This window comes from Adelges cooleyi, unplaced genomic scaffold, assembly GCF_023614345.1.
Source record: "Adelges cooleyi isolate 19-005CV unplaced genomic scaffold, UGA_ACOO_1.1 ACOO_flye_CR_arks_rails_tigmint_CR_PRNA_2, whole genome shotgun sequence".
NCBI lineage: Eukaryota > Metazoa > Arthropoda > Insecta > Hemiptera > Adelgidae > Adelges > Adelges cooleyi.
The window spans coordinates 3,263,775-3,282,505 of NW_026095860.1; the positions used below are offsets into that span (position 1 = coordinate 3,263,775).

The following is an 18,731-nucleotide window of genomic DNA, read 5'->3' on the forward strand; positions in this document are numbered from 1 at the left end:
TAAATTTATGGAAAATAGCAAAATTAAAGCTATAGTTTTAATAATAATGCAGAAAATCCTGAAGAAGAAGAATGTTACAGTACACCTTATACCCAATACCAGCTGGTCTACACTATAAAGTACAGTCCAGGTGATCTAACAAAATTACACATACATTTTTTTCAAAAAAATCTTGACAGGGTGGTTCGAGGATGGTAATTAAACATCAAGGTGCTGATGCATTGTGAACAGCCAGTAATAATAATTAAAAATAGTACCTTTTAGTATTAGCAATACCTACCAATTTTGTTTACCATTTTTCTTGTGTTTTTTAATAAACCATAAACACATTACGAGACATAGCTATTTTGTTGAATGTTTAATTCTCGAAAAATATTATTTTAAAAATAAATATCAAGTTAGGTGGTGTACATGCTAAAAATGTGTACCTCGAGATCAGTGGAGTGTTATCGAATCGAAAACATTCATCTAAACCAAGGCATGCGAACTGAAGTGGCAAACATTCTGGATTATATCCGGTGTACAGTGTAATGTAATTCAAGCTTTTTAATATGCAGAAAGGTCGCATTATGGATATAACCCGTCATATATACCTGTATAACATGTATATTATACGCCCTTTATAAGCATGCAACGTCAAAATTATAACCGTTTTACATATAAAACAAATGATCAAAAAACAATTTTTTTAAATAAAAAATAAATTATTTAAAATAATAACCACTTAATATACAACAAATCAAATATACTTAAATAATTGCAAAAAAACTAATTCTACGAGAAATCAGCAAGTTCCCATTTAAAAATTAAAACCATTATGCGTCGGTTGAATTTATAAAAATTTAAAAAATAATAATGTATGTAATCTAGTGATGAGAATCCGAAAATCCGGATTTTTCAAGAAAACGCTTTTTAAGCCACTTGAAAAGCATATAAATGTACTATTACAATATAAAGATGTGAACCTAAGTAAAATTTGTTGATAAAATTAAATTTAAAAAAAACTCTTAACTTTGTCTATAAAATGCTTTCGGATTTCGGATTTTCGGATTCAACAAATCCGAAATAAAAAAAAACAGTTTATCTCTTTGGTTTTTTGTTTTATTTTCATATATTTATTAAAAAATGTTACTTAGGTACAGAGCTTTATATTGTGAAATTCTTTAACACTTATGATTTTTAAGTAGGTTAAATAGCGTTTTTTTTTTTTTGTGAAAATCCGGATTTTCGGATTTCCATCACTAATGTAATCCCATTCACCCCACGATTTTACATGGGTGATTACAAAACTTGCTTTATTATAATGTACTCTCAATGTAAATGATATAAGACAATATTTTAATTTTAGAAAATACTACACCTGTTATTACTTAAACTGTATTTTAATTTCTGATATTTATCGCACAACACTCTTGCTAATGCTAAACCATTAAAAACATTTTCCTATTAAAAAGAATTTACAATTTTGGGGTTGATAGACCGAGTGGATCTATTAGTGAAGTCATAAAGTACAAAACAGTTCTTTTTTCCAACGTTAATTTTTGCTGATGGAAAATAGTAACGAGTCAACTTCATTTGACTAATGTTCTACGCAAGTAAACCACTTTGTCTATGTACAACATCCCTAGATCAACTTTAGTTTAGAAGCCACTTGCTCGTTGAGCTTACATGATGATGATGATGACCTTGAAAACTGTCATTAGATTAGATTTTAATTTTTGTAATTAAAAATTTAATAGGAGCAATACTACTAAAAATCATAATTCGGTATTGCTTAATATTAATTTTTTAAATATTTTATTTAATTAAAACATGACATTCAAACTTTTAATTGTTTATACAAAAAAACATCCTTTAAGTTAGGTTTTTCACAACTTTGAAAAACAACACTAGTATAAAGAGACAAAAACAATAACAAAAACAATTAGCTTAAATAAATAATTTCATAAGTTCTGAAAAATAAAAATTTTAAGTTAAATTCTTTAATTTAACTTATATAGTAGCTAATTCCTGATTGGATTGCACTAAGTTATATATGTAATCACATTTGATGGAGTAACTGTCGATAGATATCTTATCAAAAATAATACAACTGAACTGGGTTAACATTAATTGGGCCAAAGTTTTCAGTGTACTATCACTCCATTTCGAAACATCGGCATCTAAAATTTTTTTTAAAAAACAACCGTTAAATTAACATCACAACTTTTAAATGTATTAACTACCTTTAATATAACATTTAATCGCAGACGCTGGTAGATAAGCAAAATCTGAAGACATTTTTCGTAAGTCTTCAGCGTCAACAGAGTACTCTAATCCCCAGTCTAAGAAATGAACGGTAAAAATATTTTTACTCGGATCATCTTCAGATATTTTCGTACACAACGCTCGGTACCATAAACCATCATCTGTAAATTAATTGGAGAATTATAAAACTATAACAGTTGTAAGGTTATTTTATTGATATAAAATTGTATTTTGAAGTTAAAGAAATTAAGGTAACTCACCAAATTTAGCCAAACAAAGTTCACCAATCGCTGGCGAATAGGGATATGCAACTTCTACACAATATTCTTGAAGTTTCACTTCCAAATCGGCTACGGCATCATCAACAAGATGATCTCTCATTAATAAATAGTCTTTATGTTGGCACAAGAATGTTAATGTTTTACTCGAACCCTTAAGCCAACGAGCGTACTGTACATCTTTAATTGTAAAAATATTTGGGGTCAAACTTCGATTTGGAGACTGTATTACAGGGGATTTATACTCTAATGGTTGTATTTGAGATACATTTCCATTCATCTAAAAATTATATTTACAGTTTAAATAAAACCAAATAAATTATAATACACTTCCAATGTGTGTTGATATAATTACTAAGTTTCCATCATTTGGTGTCGAAAGGTCTTTGTTAAAATCAAATTCATTCCCGCCGTTGGGAATAGGCGTTGAAGAGAATGACGGATATCCTACATTGTTCTACAATTGAATGAAAAATTGTTTTACCATACTAATATGATTATATATTATATTTAAAACCAAAACACTAATAATTACCAGATCTCCATAGGACTGATTTATATTAGTAGACGCCTCAACTAACTTAACAACAGTACTATCTTCCAACTATATCAAAAAAAAGTTTTAATTAATATTGAACAAAACACTGTTTAAAATTTAAAAATATTAAATTTTTACTAAATTCTTACATGTTTTTTTGCAATAACTTTAAATGTGTTGTATAACATTTCATGTGGTTCTGGTTGGATAATAATTTTTGTGAGCTATAAATAAATAGTTTATATTAGTAAGGCATCTATTATTACCATACCATTTAGTTTTTATTATTAACATAATATAATAACATAATATTATAATTAAAATACTTTTCAGAAACCTATTGACTAGTTGACTCACATCAATCAGAGCAACCTAGCAATTTAATTTTAAAAAAAATTTGACTAATTTTTTGAGAAAGTTTTTCATGTTATAGCCCCACACTAGATCTATCTTCAGTATAATTTTCAGGCCTTATGTCCTAAATGTTTGCTGGAAAAAGTGAAATAGAGAAAAAGTTTTTACCCCTTCTAGGCGATAAGGTTTTCTTAAATATATAACTATATTTATTTTTATTTTTTAAAGTAAAGCACATCTGAAGAATATTCCATAAAAATTTGTAATTAATTTGACTGATATACGGATAATCAGTTTAAAAGTTTATAAGATAATGTGGATCCAGACATAAAAAAATATGTAAAAACATTTTCATTAAATCTAATAATACTTACCAACGATTTTCCCTGGTATTTTGGTGACAAACTAAATATTTCTTTAATATCACAAACAACGCTGACTTTTGTGACATCAATAAGATTTATTCTTGCAGTACATTCATCAATAATTTCCAATACTTCTCCTCGATGCCTATAAAAAAATAAATGTTAATACTATTTATTATTAAAAATATTATTTCATTTATTACCAAGTGGTACTGAATAAAACGGCACATTGCATATTCATTTTAATCTTATCTACTGGTTGGAATGTTTCTCCGTCTTTAAACATTATATTTCCTAGTCGTTCAAATTCTAAACGGCTATCAATAGTGTGTACTATATATGCCGAAGAAGATATTTTATCAACTACCCAAACCTATGAAGTAAATCACAATTAAAACATAATTTATAGGTGTTTATAGTCAATACTTCTTTTAAAAGTAAATATTGACTATATTACCAACAATTGTTATACATTTTAACATTAGTTTCGTAATGTTTACCCTTTTCATTAAGCCTAACAATGCTTGTTGAAACTGGATGATGATACATTTATAGAATACAACTAAAAATGAGTACTAAGAAAAAATCAATTAAAAAAAAATACCTGATTAGGAATGTTCAAGGGTAATTTACTATACTTGATGATAGACTTTTCAAATTGCTTCATTTCTAAAAAAGAAAAAATATTTATATTTTATTTAGAGGATTTTTATAAAGAAATAATATTTATAAACAAAAACTTTTTACCTGAATCACATTTCTCGTTTTTATTAACAGTTTCAATTGTATTACAATTAGCTAACAAACTCTTGATTTTATCATTTAAATTTTCTTTTGTGTTAACCGATACTAAAACAGCTTGATTTTGACTGGTAATTGAATCCTAGAAACATAAATATAAATTTTAATACAAAAGTGAAGCATTTTGCAGAATAATGTGCTTGGGCTTGAATTTGGAAAGGTGGATTCGGGATACAAAAGAAAAGACATTTGTTATATAACTCGTTAACTTACTATTATAAATGTATCTGTTTTAATAATATTATTAATGAAGTGCAGTACTGGTTTATTTAAAGGTTCCGATGGTAATCCTTCCAAGTTGATCAAAAAACTTGTCGCACAAGTTTTTAACTAAATATTCAATAATTTACAAGTCAATTTAAATTTGAATCTTTAAAATTAAAAAATTAACAATGTACCTGATGGTCAGACGGCTGTACAATATTACTGATGTGTACGGTTTCTCTTGATCCATAATCAATAAAACAAACATTGTAATTTTCAGAATTGACTGCATCGATAACTTCGGCTCTGTGGAACTTACTTCCTGCATTTTGTCGAGCGGCAATTATTTCACCAATTCTCGGGACTCTATCAATTGGTTTTTCTGTACAATATTAATTAATAATTTTTTTTTTTTTTTTTAATGTGCTATTATTAACAACATTACAGCACAAAAATTATACAAATTGTTAACAATAAATAATATTACTACATTTTATATGATTTTAAAAACAAAACACAGAGACATGCAGAGAAAATTAAATAGAAAATCCAGCTTTAGAAAGGAAGGATATTAGGAGGATGAAAACGGAAGGACAACGGGAGGTTAAAAAGAAGAGAGGGATCAAGCTATGAATATCTGAGAGCACAGAGATGGGAAAGTAAACTTTTTCTGTTGGAGTATAGAGCAGGACAGTCAAGGAGAATATGGTTAAAATTGCAAGGAGTTTCATTAAGGTGGAGGGTACAAGAGGAGTTTAGGAAGAGATGGAAAGCATAAGTGGGAAGGTTATGACCAAAACGAAATCTGGTAAAGGAAACAATGAGATCTAAGGAAGAGTTCCAGAACCAAGAACAACAAGAAATGGTAGGAGAAATCGCTCTATGCCGAACAGCATAAATTCGAGAAAGAGAATAGCATTTGGATTGCCAGGAATCAAATAATTACTTTAAAAAAAATTGGGAGATCAGAGGGAGGAATTCGGAAGGCAGAGGGATAGGTGTAGAGACTGTTTGAGAGCGCTAACTTATGTGTCACTTATAAGTAATTATTATAAAATATAAAAAAATACATTTAAGTTGTTACAAAGTGTAAAAGATATAACTGACTAATACCACCAAGAAAGAGCTATAAACACTAATTACCAAGGCTACATGAAGATGAAAAATTCTCTAAGAATGATTTAAATTTGTCTGTACCGTTATTAATACGTCTTACGCTTATATTTTGAAAATTGTCAAATGATGAGATATAAACAATATCTCCTTTGCTTAAGACTTGTACCGTTTCGGGAGAATCTAAAAAATATATATAACATTAAATAAAAAAAAAACACAATAAATTGCTCATCTTCTTGCTAACTTCTTTCATTTTTCGCCAAAAGTTTTGTAAGATGTTCGTTGATGTTTTCATTAGTGTCGACAGTTTTTAATGTGACAAAGAATAAACTATTAATAGCGTATTGGGTGAATTCCTAAAAATATTAAAAACAGGCATCATTTTTAATAAACTCTAAACTTATAACAATTAACAATACTTACAATGACTAAAGGTACATTGTTTTCACAAAGCATGTTCAAATAGGACAGTCCTCGAGCATTGAGACTTCTAATGTCAACGCCTTGGAGGTTCACTAAATATATGCTGCGTGGTATCTGAATAAAATTCAAAACAACAAAGTCATTGTAAATTGTAAAAATGATTTAATTATATAACAAACAATTTTTTTAATGAAGACGCCAGACATCTATTTTGTATTTTAGGTGTAAAACTAGCCTTTTTTTAACTGTCTTACTTTGATTCATAGTTTTTGTTTTTAAATTAAATTTTTTTTTTAATTAAAAATAGATTTCATAATTATATAAAAAAAAAATTTAAATAAGAGCTTTAAATATTTAAGTCAAATAAATTTATATTCAAAACAACAAACTGTTTAAAAAAATAAGTTATATATGGTTTATAGTTGACCAATAATTATGAAAATAATAGAGGATAACAATAAAAAGTAATAATTTTTTTTATAATAATAATAATAACAATTTCCCAAAGACTCTCCAGTAGTAGCTTAATAAGCGTTGAAGACAACACTACTATAATGATCATGGAGTGTCGAACTGGGGACAATGAGCGGCAAATACACTTACACCTAACTCACTCAACCACTCATCTTCTAGAGTAGCTATATGTATAGGTTAAGAAAATTGTTAGGGCGTTGATTTGATTTTTAATAAAATAAATGATTACCAATAAAGAATCATCATGACTATACTAATAAATATACATAATTGTTTTACCACGAGATCAACATTTCATAAAAATTTCCCTATTCATTACACTTTATAATTAGTAACAAATATTTGTTACTTACTTGCTTGAGATTATTAGGAATTTCGACAATGCTCTTTGTTGATACAACATCTTTAGTGTCAATTTCAAAGAAAATCACTTTAAACTGATTGTTACTAAGTTTTTCTTCGATGACACCTCGATAATATAATCCGTCGATAGACGACTGGATGCCATAGATCTCTCCGATAGTAGGTTGGCTAGCAAGTGGATTAACTAGAAAAGTTTGCTATTAATCTAACAAGTTACTGAAAGATGACAGCGTAATATTTCATAAATTAAAAAACATAAAATACTTACCAGAAGCACAATAGAAAGAGAAATCTTTTAAGAATTTATCCATTTTAGATTTATCGTAACATACTTTGATATAAATATCAGTTTTATTCACAAATGAATTTATAGTGACAACACTTTGATTGGTCAATTCTGGTACTCGAGGAAGAACGATTTCAGAACATTTATTTTGTGTACCTATATTAAATTTAATAATTGTAAAAATCAAATATGCTATAAGTATTTCTTTAACTCACCTGAATTTAAATTAGTATCATCATTGACAATTTCCGTGAGTAAACTATTTATATGATTTACAATATCTTGCTCTTGGTTAATGATTGTTAGCGTAACCGCATTCATATCTTCAAATTCCTAAATCGGTTTAAAACATAAAAGGATTATTGCACTGAGAACTAATATAGTATGACTGATAACACAGAGTGATTTTTTTAACACCCTACACTCATTTTTTCATAAACTAAATGAAATTTTGTAATAACAATTATTACAAAATAATAACAAAATTACAATTATTTTCCGAAAAAACATCCTACAATTTTTACAATTTACTTACGACTCGCATTGTTTCACTAAATAAGCCTTCCATATACTTGTTGACAGAATCGTTTAAAGAAATTGAATTGGCACCTTTGAGTCCGACTAAATGAATTGTTGGCGTCAACTACAATTTTTAAAGAATATATATTATTTATTATGAATTGAGTATACACTTTGATGTTGTTTTTATCATTCAATGATTTAAACATACCTGTTGCAACTCAACAGGGAGTAGTACAATATCGGCAACGTTAACACATTCCTCATACCCAAAATCAACAAACACTATATTATAATTTTTTTCGTTTATCTTTCCAGTTACCTTTGCTCTGTAGAAACATCCGTCGGAGATAGATTTAGCACCAACTATTTCTAGTAAATCTGGTGGTTTACTATCAGATGTATTCCCTAAAAAGGACAGAATAATATTGACAATGATGAACTTAACTAGTAGAAAAATGTCTAATATAAAAATACTCCATAAATATAAGCAAAATATTTAACTACTCATTAACTTAATTAACAGCACAAACCTAATGAACAGTAAGTGTTGACTCTCTCGAGCAGTTTTTCAAACTCTTCATTATTATCATCAACTTTGCGAACATAAATATTATTTAAATCAATATAAGCTGTAATATATACAATATCTCCACTTTTTAACGGATTTGTAACATTGTACTTTTCATTTGTACTCGCAACATTATGTACATCTACATTTACTACATCTAAAAAAAAAAACATAAATTGTGTAAATAAAAAAATACATGCTTTTTCAGATATAACTCTTCAGATATAGTTTTAGGACCAAAAGTCTGAAAGTTATGCTGAACATTGATCTAGTGTAGCTCGAACATTTAAAATTTTCAAGAATCTTTAGTCAAACTTTATATAATTTGTTTACAATTGAATAAGGTTTTTCACTGTAAATCAGAAGTATCATAACTTAAGAATATTCCACTCAAGTTCGCAACTAATTAGACTATTATCCAAAAAATTAAAGTGCTTAATTTTAATATAAAAAAAAAGTTGGAATTTTTTTTCAAGATTTTGATGATTTCTGATACATGAAGAAATTCTTTAAGTAGTTTAAAAGATATCATGGGTTGAAAAAGATATCAAATAATCTTATCTCCGCTCCGCATCAAAGGTAAAATATGAAAAACAAATTTTTAATGTTCTGCATTACTTGGTATATTTTCAGTTTCTGCAATTTCACTTTCATTTATAACATTTTCTTCTTCGTCATTTAATAATTGTCTTAAGTGATCATTGACATTTTCGTTTCCATTTTCAGTAATAAGGACAACATCTTTTAATGGTGTTGAAGGGTCAAAATTCTGCAATCACACATATTAACATTGTCAATCTATTTTATTTATGACATTGGATTTATTAGTAAAAATTTGTTAAAACAACATTCGACATTATTGTTTCTTTGAAAAATAAATTTTGCAAAATAACTTTACTATAATCATGGGTTCATAAGTCTGTAACAAGTTTGCTATGTAATCCTTAGCAGCTGGTGTTAGCTTATTTGATACTATGCCCTTTAAGGTAATTGCACTGACATTTGTAGGTATCTAGAAGAAATTTATTTAAATTATAAACTTAAAACATTGGCACACTAAATTTGTTTTTTACTATAACATTTACCATTAATTCAGGTGGTAAATCAACAATGTTTGATTTGTGTACTGTATCTTTATCACCGTAGTCAATAAAACGAATCAAATAATTTTCATTATCGACTTGTTTTAATACTGTTCCTCTATAAAAACTGCCGTCGAGGGGTGATTTGGCTCCTACCATTTCATCAACTACCAAATTCCGTTGAACTGGTTCACCTTTAACCGTTCACCAGTAATTAACGTTAATACATTTTATATATGGTTTGTTGTTTAGGGCTTGTGACTTATTTTAACAACGCACAACATTCTTTGTCCAAAAATTAAAAAAATTACTAACCGGTTGAACAATGTAAATTCACGTTTTCCAACAACAAATTAAATTCTTCATTATCATCTTCGACTTTCCGAACATATATATCAGACAAATCCACAAAAGCTGCCATATAAACCACACTTCCTGGGCTCAAGACAACTTTTTCATCATCATATGCTAATGATGTTACCAAAGTATCTAAGCATTAATGAATAACTAAAAATTTGTTAATCCATAATTTTGAAAAAATTAAAAACTGACCTTGTGTTGTTAAGTTCTCTGCAACAATTTCATTTGCTCCATTTACCTGATTATCAGCTTCACAAATTAAATTATTTAAATAATCATTGACTATTGTGTTATCTAACGTCTTAAACACTACTTTGTTTGTATCTATAGATTCCTACAATATAATAATTATTTAGAAATTAATTATTAATTTATTTATATAAAATAGCAATCTAAGTAAAAATACTTACAACAACTAATTCACTTTCACACAAGAAAGTCATATAATCTTTGGCTGCACCTTTTAATGTACATGAAGGAACATCTTTCAGAGTGACATGACAAATGTTGGAAGGAACCTAATAAAAATGTTAAGAGTCAATTGAGTAAATTACCTAATATATAAATAAATAAATAATTTAAAAGATTTAAAAAAATTATATTAATGCAGTATATATATATTTTTAAATAAACTAAGCAAACTAGTGACCATATGGAGTTTGAGTCTAGTATAATTACGAACAACAATTTTATAAATTTGTTAATTTTAACTAAGTTTCTAATAATATAATTTTTTTTTTTAATGATTAATCTTAAACTAAATATATTATTTGTATGCTTCAAAAAAAATTAATTTTTAAAACTGAAAATGACAAAATTGTTAGCCACTATCCTAGTAGTGTTAAAATATGCCAAAATTATCAATTTTATTTCTACAAACATTTTGAGAACATACAATTTGGGTTCATACATTTGTTTTCAAAAATAAATATTTTAGTACAATACGCTCAAATGGGGCCTTGGAAAGCACTAGGAGTACAATTTTACTACTTTAACAATATATTATAATTGAAAAAAAATTGTTTGCTAATAATGTGGACGATTACAGGCCTTTTACAGGCTTTCTACATTTTTGTTATTTTAAGGGGCCACCCTTTTGCAAAACCCTAATTCAGCTAATGTTTATTATTATTAAGAACAGTGATAAAAAAAATTGTCAGTTCCTACTTTATTTTTTTAATAAAAGTTTTAACAAATTTCTATCTCAGGTTGTTGAGAAAAAATCTACATGCCATAGGTATGTACACACACGTTAGTGTCCGTCTTTCAGTCTAATAAACCTTATGGTCAAAAGTCCAAAATCACGCCGAAAATTTAATTAACAATTTTCCTGTAATCGAACAATACAAAAATAAGATGAATTTTGTACCTGTTTTAAATCATCAGATATACCAACAATATCTTCGGAATTTACACATTCTTCATTTCCATAATCTATGTATTGTACTTTATAACTGTTTTCACTGGTTTTGTTAATAATCTTAGCTCTATAAAAATTCTCATCCAGTGTAGATCGCACTCCAAAAACATCTCCTATCTCAAGGTATCCCACCACAGGTGCTCCTTCTGTAACCAAATATTTATTAAATATTACTATGTACACTGTATGATAGCCATACATAAGTAAGATTATAGATACCCAAATACTAACCTGTTAAACAAAAAATATTGACTTTATCAATAAATTCTAAGAACTCATCAGATTCATCTTCAGCTTTACGTACATAAATATGTTGTAAGTCAATAAATGCCGTGATATAAACTTTGGCTCCTTTATTTAAAGCCACGCTTTTAACATTATCGTTGATACACATTTTTTCAATATTTTCTAAAAAAAAATAGTAATGTATTTTTTTTTTTAAACTTAACAGGCTTCTCCACAAAGAGTGTTTTAACAATATATATATTCGTGATGGGTGACAAGTCCGCACTGGAAAAGGAATGCAGAAAGGAAAGCGGCTCCATTTCACAGGACGATTATTCACCCGGCAAATTAAGCACCAGTAACCGAGTGTCTAGAGTTACCGGTTCTTTTATTATTAAAATTAAAGTTAAATAACAATCAATTATTGTATCACTATTAATTAATTTAAAAAAATAAAGTAAACTTAAAAAAAGAACACACCATCACATGACATATTCAAACATTAAACTTTCTAAATTACTTGGTATATTATCAATTTCTGCAACTTTGCTTTCAATTATAACATTTTCTTCATTTTCGTCATTTAATAATTGTCTTAAGTGATCATTGACATTTTCGTTTCCATTTTCAGTAATAAGGACAACATCTTTTAATGGTGTTGAAGGGTCGAAGTTCTGCAATCACACATAATAGCTCCGTCAATATATTTTAGTTATGATATTATTAAAACAATGTGTGACATTGTTTCTTTAAAAAAATAATTTACAAAAAAACTTTACTATAATCATGGGTTCATAAGTCTGTAACAAGTTTGCTATGTAATCCTTAGCAGCTGGTGTTAGCTTATTTGATACTATGCCCTTTAAGGTAATTGCACTGACATTTGTAGGTACCTAAAAGCAATTTATATAAATTATATACTAAAACATTGTCACATTTAATTTGTTTTTTACTATAACATTTACCATTAATTCAGGTGGTAAATCAACAATGTTTGATTTGTGTACTGTATCTTTATCACCGTAGTCAATAAAACGAATCAAATAATTTTCATTATCGACTTGTTTTAATACTGTTCCTCTATAAAAACTGCCGTCGAGGGGTGATTTGGCTCCTACCATTTCATCAACTACCAAATTCCTTTGAATTGGTTCAGCTATAATAAAGTAGTTCTAGTTAATACTAATTTACATTCCTAATAACTATCTGACATCACATTATATGGCTGTGTGTGTTAAGCAGTGACGCTAAATTGACCAAGTTAATTTTAATGCAGTTTTTTTTGAGAATCCATCACACATTTTGGAACCTGGGTTCAAACCCTTCCGGTTATAGACTATAAAAAAAGGTTCTTTCCTTCTATCCAACTCAACTTAGTTTAAATTTGTATGTTGCTCGGTTATATATGTATTAATCAAATTGTTAGTATTGTAATAATAATAAGTAGTTTAAATGTAATGTTTTTTTTTGTAATACCAAAGGTTCTGAGAATAACATACACAATTGTGATACTGCCGTTTTTGTTAAGAAAAAAAATTGTTTTAACAAATTGAATTTCTGCACTCGATGTTGCAGGTATTGATTTACATATATTTAAAATATAATAAATTAATTATTAACCTGTTGAACAATATACGTCTACTTCTCCCAAAAAAAAATTGAATTCGTCGTTGTCGTCTTCAAGCTTTCGCACAAAAATTTCCATTAAATTAACAAAAGATGACATATAGACCAGACTTCCTGGACTCAATAGTGTACTTTTATCATTACCATTTGTCAATTTTACTTGAGTATCTAAGAATAAATTAAATATATATTTAGTAATTCTCAATCAAAAAATAATAATAATAAATATTTTTCTAACCTGTGTTTGCTGTGTCCACACATGTATGAGTATTTAAAATATTCTGATGTGGAATTTTTAATAAAGATGTCACAGAATGGTACGGAGTAAACTCGTTTGTACTAGTAGTCTCCTCAACAGATTGCTAGTGCAAATAAATAAACCAACTATTATCTAATACCCACATATATATATATATATATATATATATATATATATTATATAATCCTGATACAAGCAGTGATGGGAATGAAATCCAAATTTCTGATCTATCCGGATTTAGTTTTTTTATTCATTTAAAGTTATAAAACTACTGCTACATAACGTTTATTAAGTTTATCTAAAACAATGATTTTTATTTTTTACTTAAAATATCAAAAAAAAAAAAGGTTGACATTAATCCATGGGCAGTAAACTGCTGTATCGCATAAATCTTCATTACAAAAAAATCATCAAACTAATATGCTTAGCAGAATATTTTTTTAAACCCAACATTATTAAAAAACATCTTTAAAAAAAAAATCTCATAAACTTACAATTTTATTTGCTTTGGTATATTAGACAAAAGTATTACTATAATAACCACAAAATAATTGTAACTTACTAAAAGTTCTTCTATATGTCCATTAACATCTTGATTGTTGTTGATTATAGTCAACGAGACTGAATCCAACCCAAATGTATCGTTATCATTAAATTCCTTAAAAATAATTAAAATATTTTTACATAGATTAATATTTAAAATAATTATATATTTACACACTTTAATGCTTACAAGTATCATTGTTGTAGAGTTATCAAACAAAGATTTAATGTATTGCTGAGCTTCTGGTGTCAACGGCTTCCGAGTTATGTCTTTTAATCCTATTAAACACACGGACGGTGGAATCTAAAGAAAATAAAATAAAAATATATTTAATTTAAACATTTTTATTTTGTTTTATATTAATGTACATTACAAAATTGTTTAATAATAATCACATAAGAAGAAATGTGTAGATTTTAAAAAGTATTTTTCTCAATTTTGAAGGCAAAAAAAAAGTTCAATAGGAAATTAATACCTCTTTTAAATTTTGCGGTAGCACAATGACCGTATTAGTACTTATTGTTAGTCCGGAATCAATTAAGTATAACACATAATTTTGCTCGTTTTCATATCCCAGTATATCGACGATTTTCCCTCTGTAAAATTTGTCTGAATATTTCACTCCAACAATCTCTTCTAATCCAAGTGTATTTCCAATGTACGGATCTGAAATAAAAAAATTCATAGACTATTCAATATATTATGTATATTTAAAGATACAATTCAATTAAGTATATATTACCATTTTTAGAGCAATAAGCTTCTACTTCTTTGAATATTCTTACAAATTTATCAATACTTCTAACAAAGACATGCCTAGAATCGTAACTCTCCGATTTAGCCATAATCACAGTACAACCGTTCTTAAATGTCATTGAATTATCGTTTGTATCATTCACAATTAGCATAGGATCCCATTTTTTAACGATAAAATCTACCATAACATTTCCTTCGTAGGACAAAAACATTTTTTTATAGACCTCTGAATCAGACGTAATTCTGAATGACTGAAAATATGCTACGTAGTCTTGATAATTCTGCAAATTGAAAAAAAAATCAACATTATTGTAATGGAATAATACATTAGATGTATCAATTTAATTCATGTTATGTTAAAACATAGGGCTATTTTAACTGTAAATTTAAACATATCAAATCATAATTCTTACTTCCATAAGATGTCGTAAAATTCCAGGTGGACTAATACACCTCACTTCACCTTGAAATGTAATTGCTGGTATATTTTTATATTTATCTGGAATTTCTTTGAGCTTTTTTGTTTTAGTTACTTCACCAGTATCAATGAGTGCAACGATAGCTTGTCCTTGAGATATCGACAACACATAACATCGCACCCATTTTTTGGTATTCGGATGTAGACAACTGAACAGTAAACCAGGTTCTACATTCGAATCGCTGTTACACATACATAATTAAGGTAGTTAAGATCAAATAATTTTTGTTTTTACTATTATTATTTAGTTTAGGAAACTCAAGTATTTTTAAAAATAAATTTAAAGAAAAATTGTGCTACTGAATAACGTAAAACTGATATTCCAGATATTTACAACTGAAGTTAAGACAAATAAAAACCTTTTCTTCTATTATTCTAATGACTATTTTACTTTAACATACTCTGATTTTTTTTATTTAATTCAATAAGTAGGTAGATACCCTTTTTAAAAGTCAATATATTTTAAAACCTACCCCAACCATTTTGATATTTTTAGTGTTGTACATTTTGTTAAGAAATTATAGAAACATTTCTAATGATAAAAGTGAACAACTAGAATTATTTTAATAAACACTAATACTTACAATGGAATGCAATTTTCTTTAATTAAATCTATATTGAAACTTTTGTCGTTGATTTTTTCATATTCTTCAAATATAACATGAAAAATAAATCTATTTTTATTTCTCACTATATTGGACACTTTACCAACTACATCATTCTTTAGAAAATTTAAAGTTTCGTTAAGTAACGGAAATGTTGGTCTAAAAAAATATATACATGAATGTTTTAAGTAAATATTGTTAATATAGTAATAATTGCTGTATTATAAAAAATGTGCAAATTTAACTAAATAAAATTATCTGTAATTACCTTTCCATTTCGCTGGTCTATGAAAAAGATTAAATCACTTATAATTAAATTAAGTTGACTGAAACAAAAATATACATTTTTTTAATAGAATTTGTACATATGATAATAAAATTTGATGGGTAAACAAAATCAGCTGAAAACTATAGAAAAAAAATTGTTGTGTTATGAAGTTTACGAATAGTTAAAATGTACAAGTACATCTTTAATTACATACTTCTGATAGTTTAGATCTATGTCTACTATGTGCTAACAGAATCAACATGTTATAATTTATAAAGTAAAAGTATTTTTTATTTTTCTAGATGCACTAGCTTTGATTGAACTGTAGTATTTAAAGTCTAGTAACATGTTTATTATTTAACTTTAACTATAATTAGTGGTTCGGTTTGAATAATGTGCTACATTATTTTTTTACATTTGTTTTGGTGGCGGAATATTAAGCGATGAACCAATCTAAACCAGTTTTAAAATTCAAAACACTTTCCAGAATTTACTAATTGCACATTAACATTGTGAAATAAGTGTGGAAACCAATTGGTGAATTTTTTTCTTTTTTACTATAAAATGTACAGATTGGTTTTTAGCACGTCATTCAGCCCAAACCTTCATTTGGCCCTGTAAAACTATTTTTAAACTACAATTAAAAGAAAATTATATCCAATTGCATGGCAAAAAACTTGACTATGCAGAATGCATTTTACTCGCTTCATAATGGAATGATTATAAACACATCTATAATAAAATCGTAAGAAGATGAAATTTTGAAATATATGAACCTAATACCGGATATGACATTCCCTCCAAAATATCATCTTTCGATTTCATAATAGATGTTTTAGATAGATATTAAATTTATCGAGTAAAACGTAATCTGCCTAAGTATGTTTTCAAGCTTACGAAAATAAAATGTGACAACCTCTTAGGAAAATTACTAAGTCATATTATTATTATTATTGACTCACATGAAAGCATTAAAGGGTCATAAAATAAAACGTAACTAAAGTACTGCACAGCGACAAACGCGTTTATCTTATTCAATTTTATCCAAATTGAATACAGAAATATAAGCAAAAAGCTATGGAAAAAACTCAAAATCGAGGGAATGCGGAATGTCGAATTGTTACAATACTAAGTTGAAAGTACAAACTACAAAGAAAGAAAACACTGATTTCGGCCAAAAATGGACAATACATAACAACAATCTGAAAAGCTAACCTCAAAATCGAATAGCCAATGACGGAAGAGCCGTGCAGAACGCGACGCCGGTATTACTAATTTACTATACTCCGTTCCAAATTAGAATAATACCGTATACGTTATGAACATTATGACATAAAAATAATAATTTATCGATTGATTTAATGTATAATAATTTATTCAACAGTCACGTCTTGTGGAAACACTGGCAACATCATGATAACGATAAATTCAAGATAGAATACTTGCTAGTTTTATGGGTAATTTGAAAAGGATTAGCCTAGCCGATCTTTAACAACAATAATAATTATGCTCTGCCTCTGTTCAAACTAAACGCGTCATTTGACTCATTCCCGCCATATTATCTTTTAAAACTGACTAGTATATTGTACAGCTTCGTAATATGTCTTTGATATGCGTTTGACGTATCTTTGATTATAAATATTATATAAATTAAATGTTTATAATCAATGGTAATGTATTATTTTACTAAACCAACATATTATTATGCGCTGCAAGATGCGTAGACAAGTACTTTTAATATACTTTTGTACGTTGCGGTATATTATAAATAATTGCCTACAATTACATATATAATACAGATTTATATTTTAAGCGTGGCTCGTAAATTAAATTAACTATATTTAATAAATGTGACAAGTATACGAAAATGAACAGAATGTAACATTAATTATACAGTCATGCAAGTAATTGCAATAAGTTGCATCTTCTACAATATAATTTAAAGGTTGTGTGAATATTGTTTTTTTATTCGATACGTCGAATGATTTGACATCATATCAATATTAATATTTCCTTGTAATTGACTTATCATACGACACATACCATAATATTATCGACTTCTAAGTACTTTGTACTTCCGCAGTAGTAGTTAGTACCTATTGGCTATTGCTCGTCGATAAACTGCAGTCTGTACTTGGCAATTGGCGTCACCAGTGGTACCGGCGAATAACGCAGAAATAAATATTAAATATTAGCACTTGCTTAAATAGATTAATTTATAAAGTGAAAACTGGACAATAAATTGTTGATTCATATTTCATTCAATGATAACTACATAACGATAATGCAATTTTGAATTTAATGATAACAAGTGGGTTTACAGACCTTTAAAATGATAACCTAACCCAACCGCCAAATTACCAACTTGAGCACATAATACAAATCCTGACATCCATTTTTACTTATTACAAACACTTTTAAGTTTTATCTAGACGTGGTTTGTAAACTAAACAAACTCGTTTTTAAGGAACAGGGAAACACACTAAAAGGAATATATTCAATTCGGGTCAGCGGGGAAACATTGCCGATAAATCTATAATTTACCTAGATTATGAAGTATTGTTTATAA

At 27.5% G+C, this 18,731-nt stretch overlaps 1 protein-coding gene across 4 annotated transcripts; it reads right to left on the reverse strand.

Annotated features, from left to right (window-relative positions):
- Window positions 1-1,859: 1,859 nt before the first annotated feature.
- Window positions 1,860-18,427, reverse strand: LOC126833572 (uncharacterized). 4 transcript variants are annotated; one of them, XM_050564995.1, is made up of 42 exons: window positions 18,206-18,427; window positions 16,163-16,179; window positions 15,874-16,053; window positions 15,225-15,471; window positions 14,798-15,092; window positions 14,531-14,721; window positions 14,245-14,358; window positions 14,074-14,169; window positions 13,491-13,614; window positions 13,247-13,420; window positions 12,592-12,782; window positions 12,406-12,519; window positions 12,147-12,300; window positions 11,633-11,809; window positions 11,351-11,547; window positions 10,392-10,499; window positions 10,174-10,315; window positions 9,937-10,110; window positions 9,625-9,815; window positions 9,438-9,551; window positions 9,158-9,308; window positions 8,502-8,696; window positions 8,180-8,376; window positions 7,985-8,092; window positions 7,665-7,782; window positions 7,432-7,605; window positions 7,154-7,347; window positions 6,327-6,440; window positions 6,148-6,259; window positions 5,985-6,083; window positions 4,982-5,169; window positions 4,797-4,913; window positions 4,530-4,665; window positions 4,387-4,451; window positions 3,986-4,155; window positions 3,792-3,927; window positions 3,213-3,287; window positions 3,061-3,129; window positions 2,881-2,982; window positions 2,508-2,805; window positions 2,226-2,408; window positions 1,860-2,162 (listed from the first exon to the last, which is right to left on the reverse strand). In XM_050564995.1, exons 1-42 carry the CDS (start codon window positions 18,206-18,208, stop codon window positions 1,993-1,995), a joined length of 6,174 nt encoding a protein of 2,057 aa, XP_050420952.1. In that variant the 5' UTR covers window positions 18,209-18,427; the 3' UTR covers window positions 1,860-1,992. The 4 variants fall into 4 exon arrangements, with proteins under 4 accessions (XP_050420952.1, XP_050420949.1, XP_050420950.1 ...); XM_050564992.1 differs by having other exon boundaries at window positions 5,931-6,083; XM_050564993.1 differs by having other exon boundaries at window positions 5,931-6,083; window positions 16,163-16,220.
- Between the last annotated feature and the right edge of the window lie 304 nt (window positions 18,428-18,731).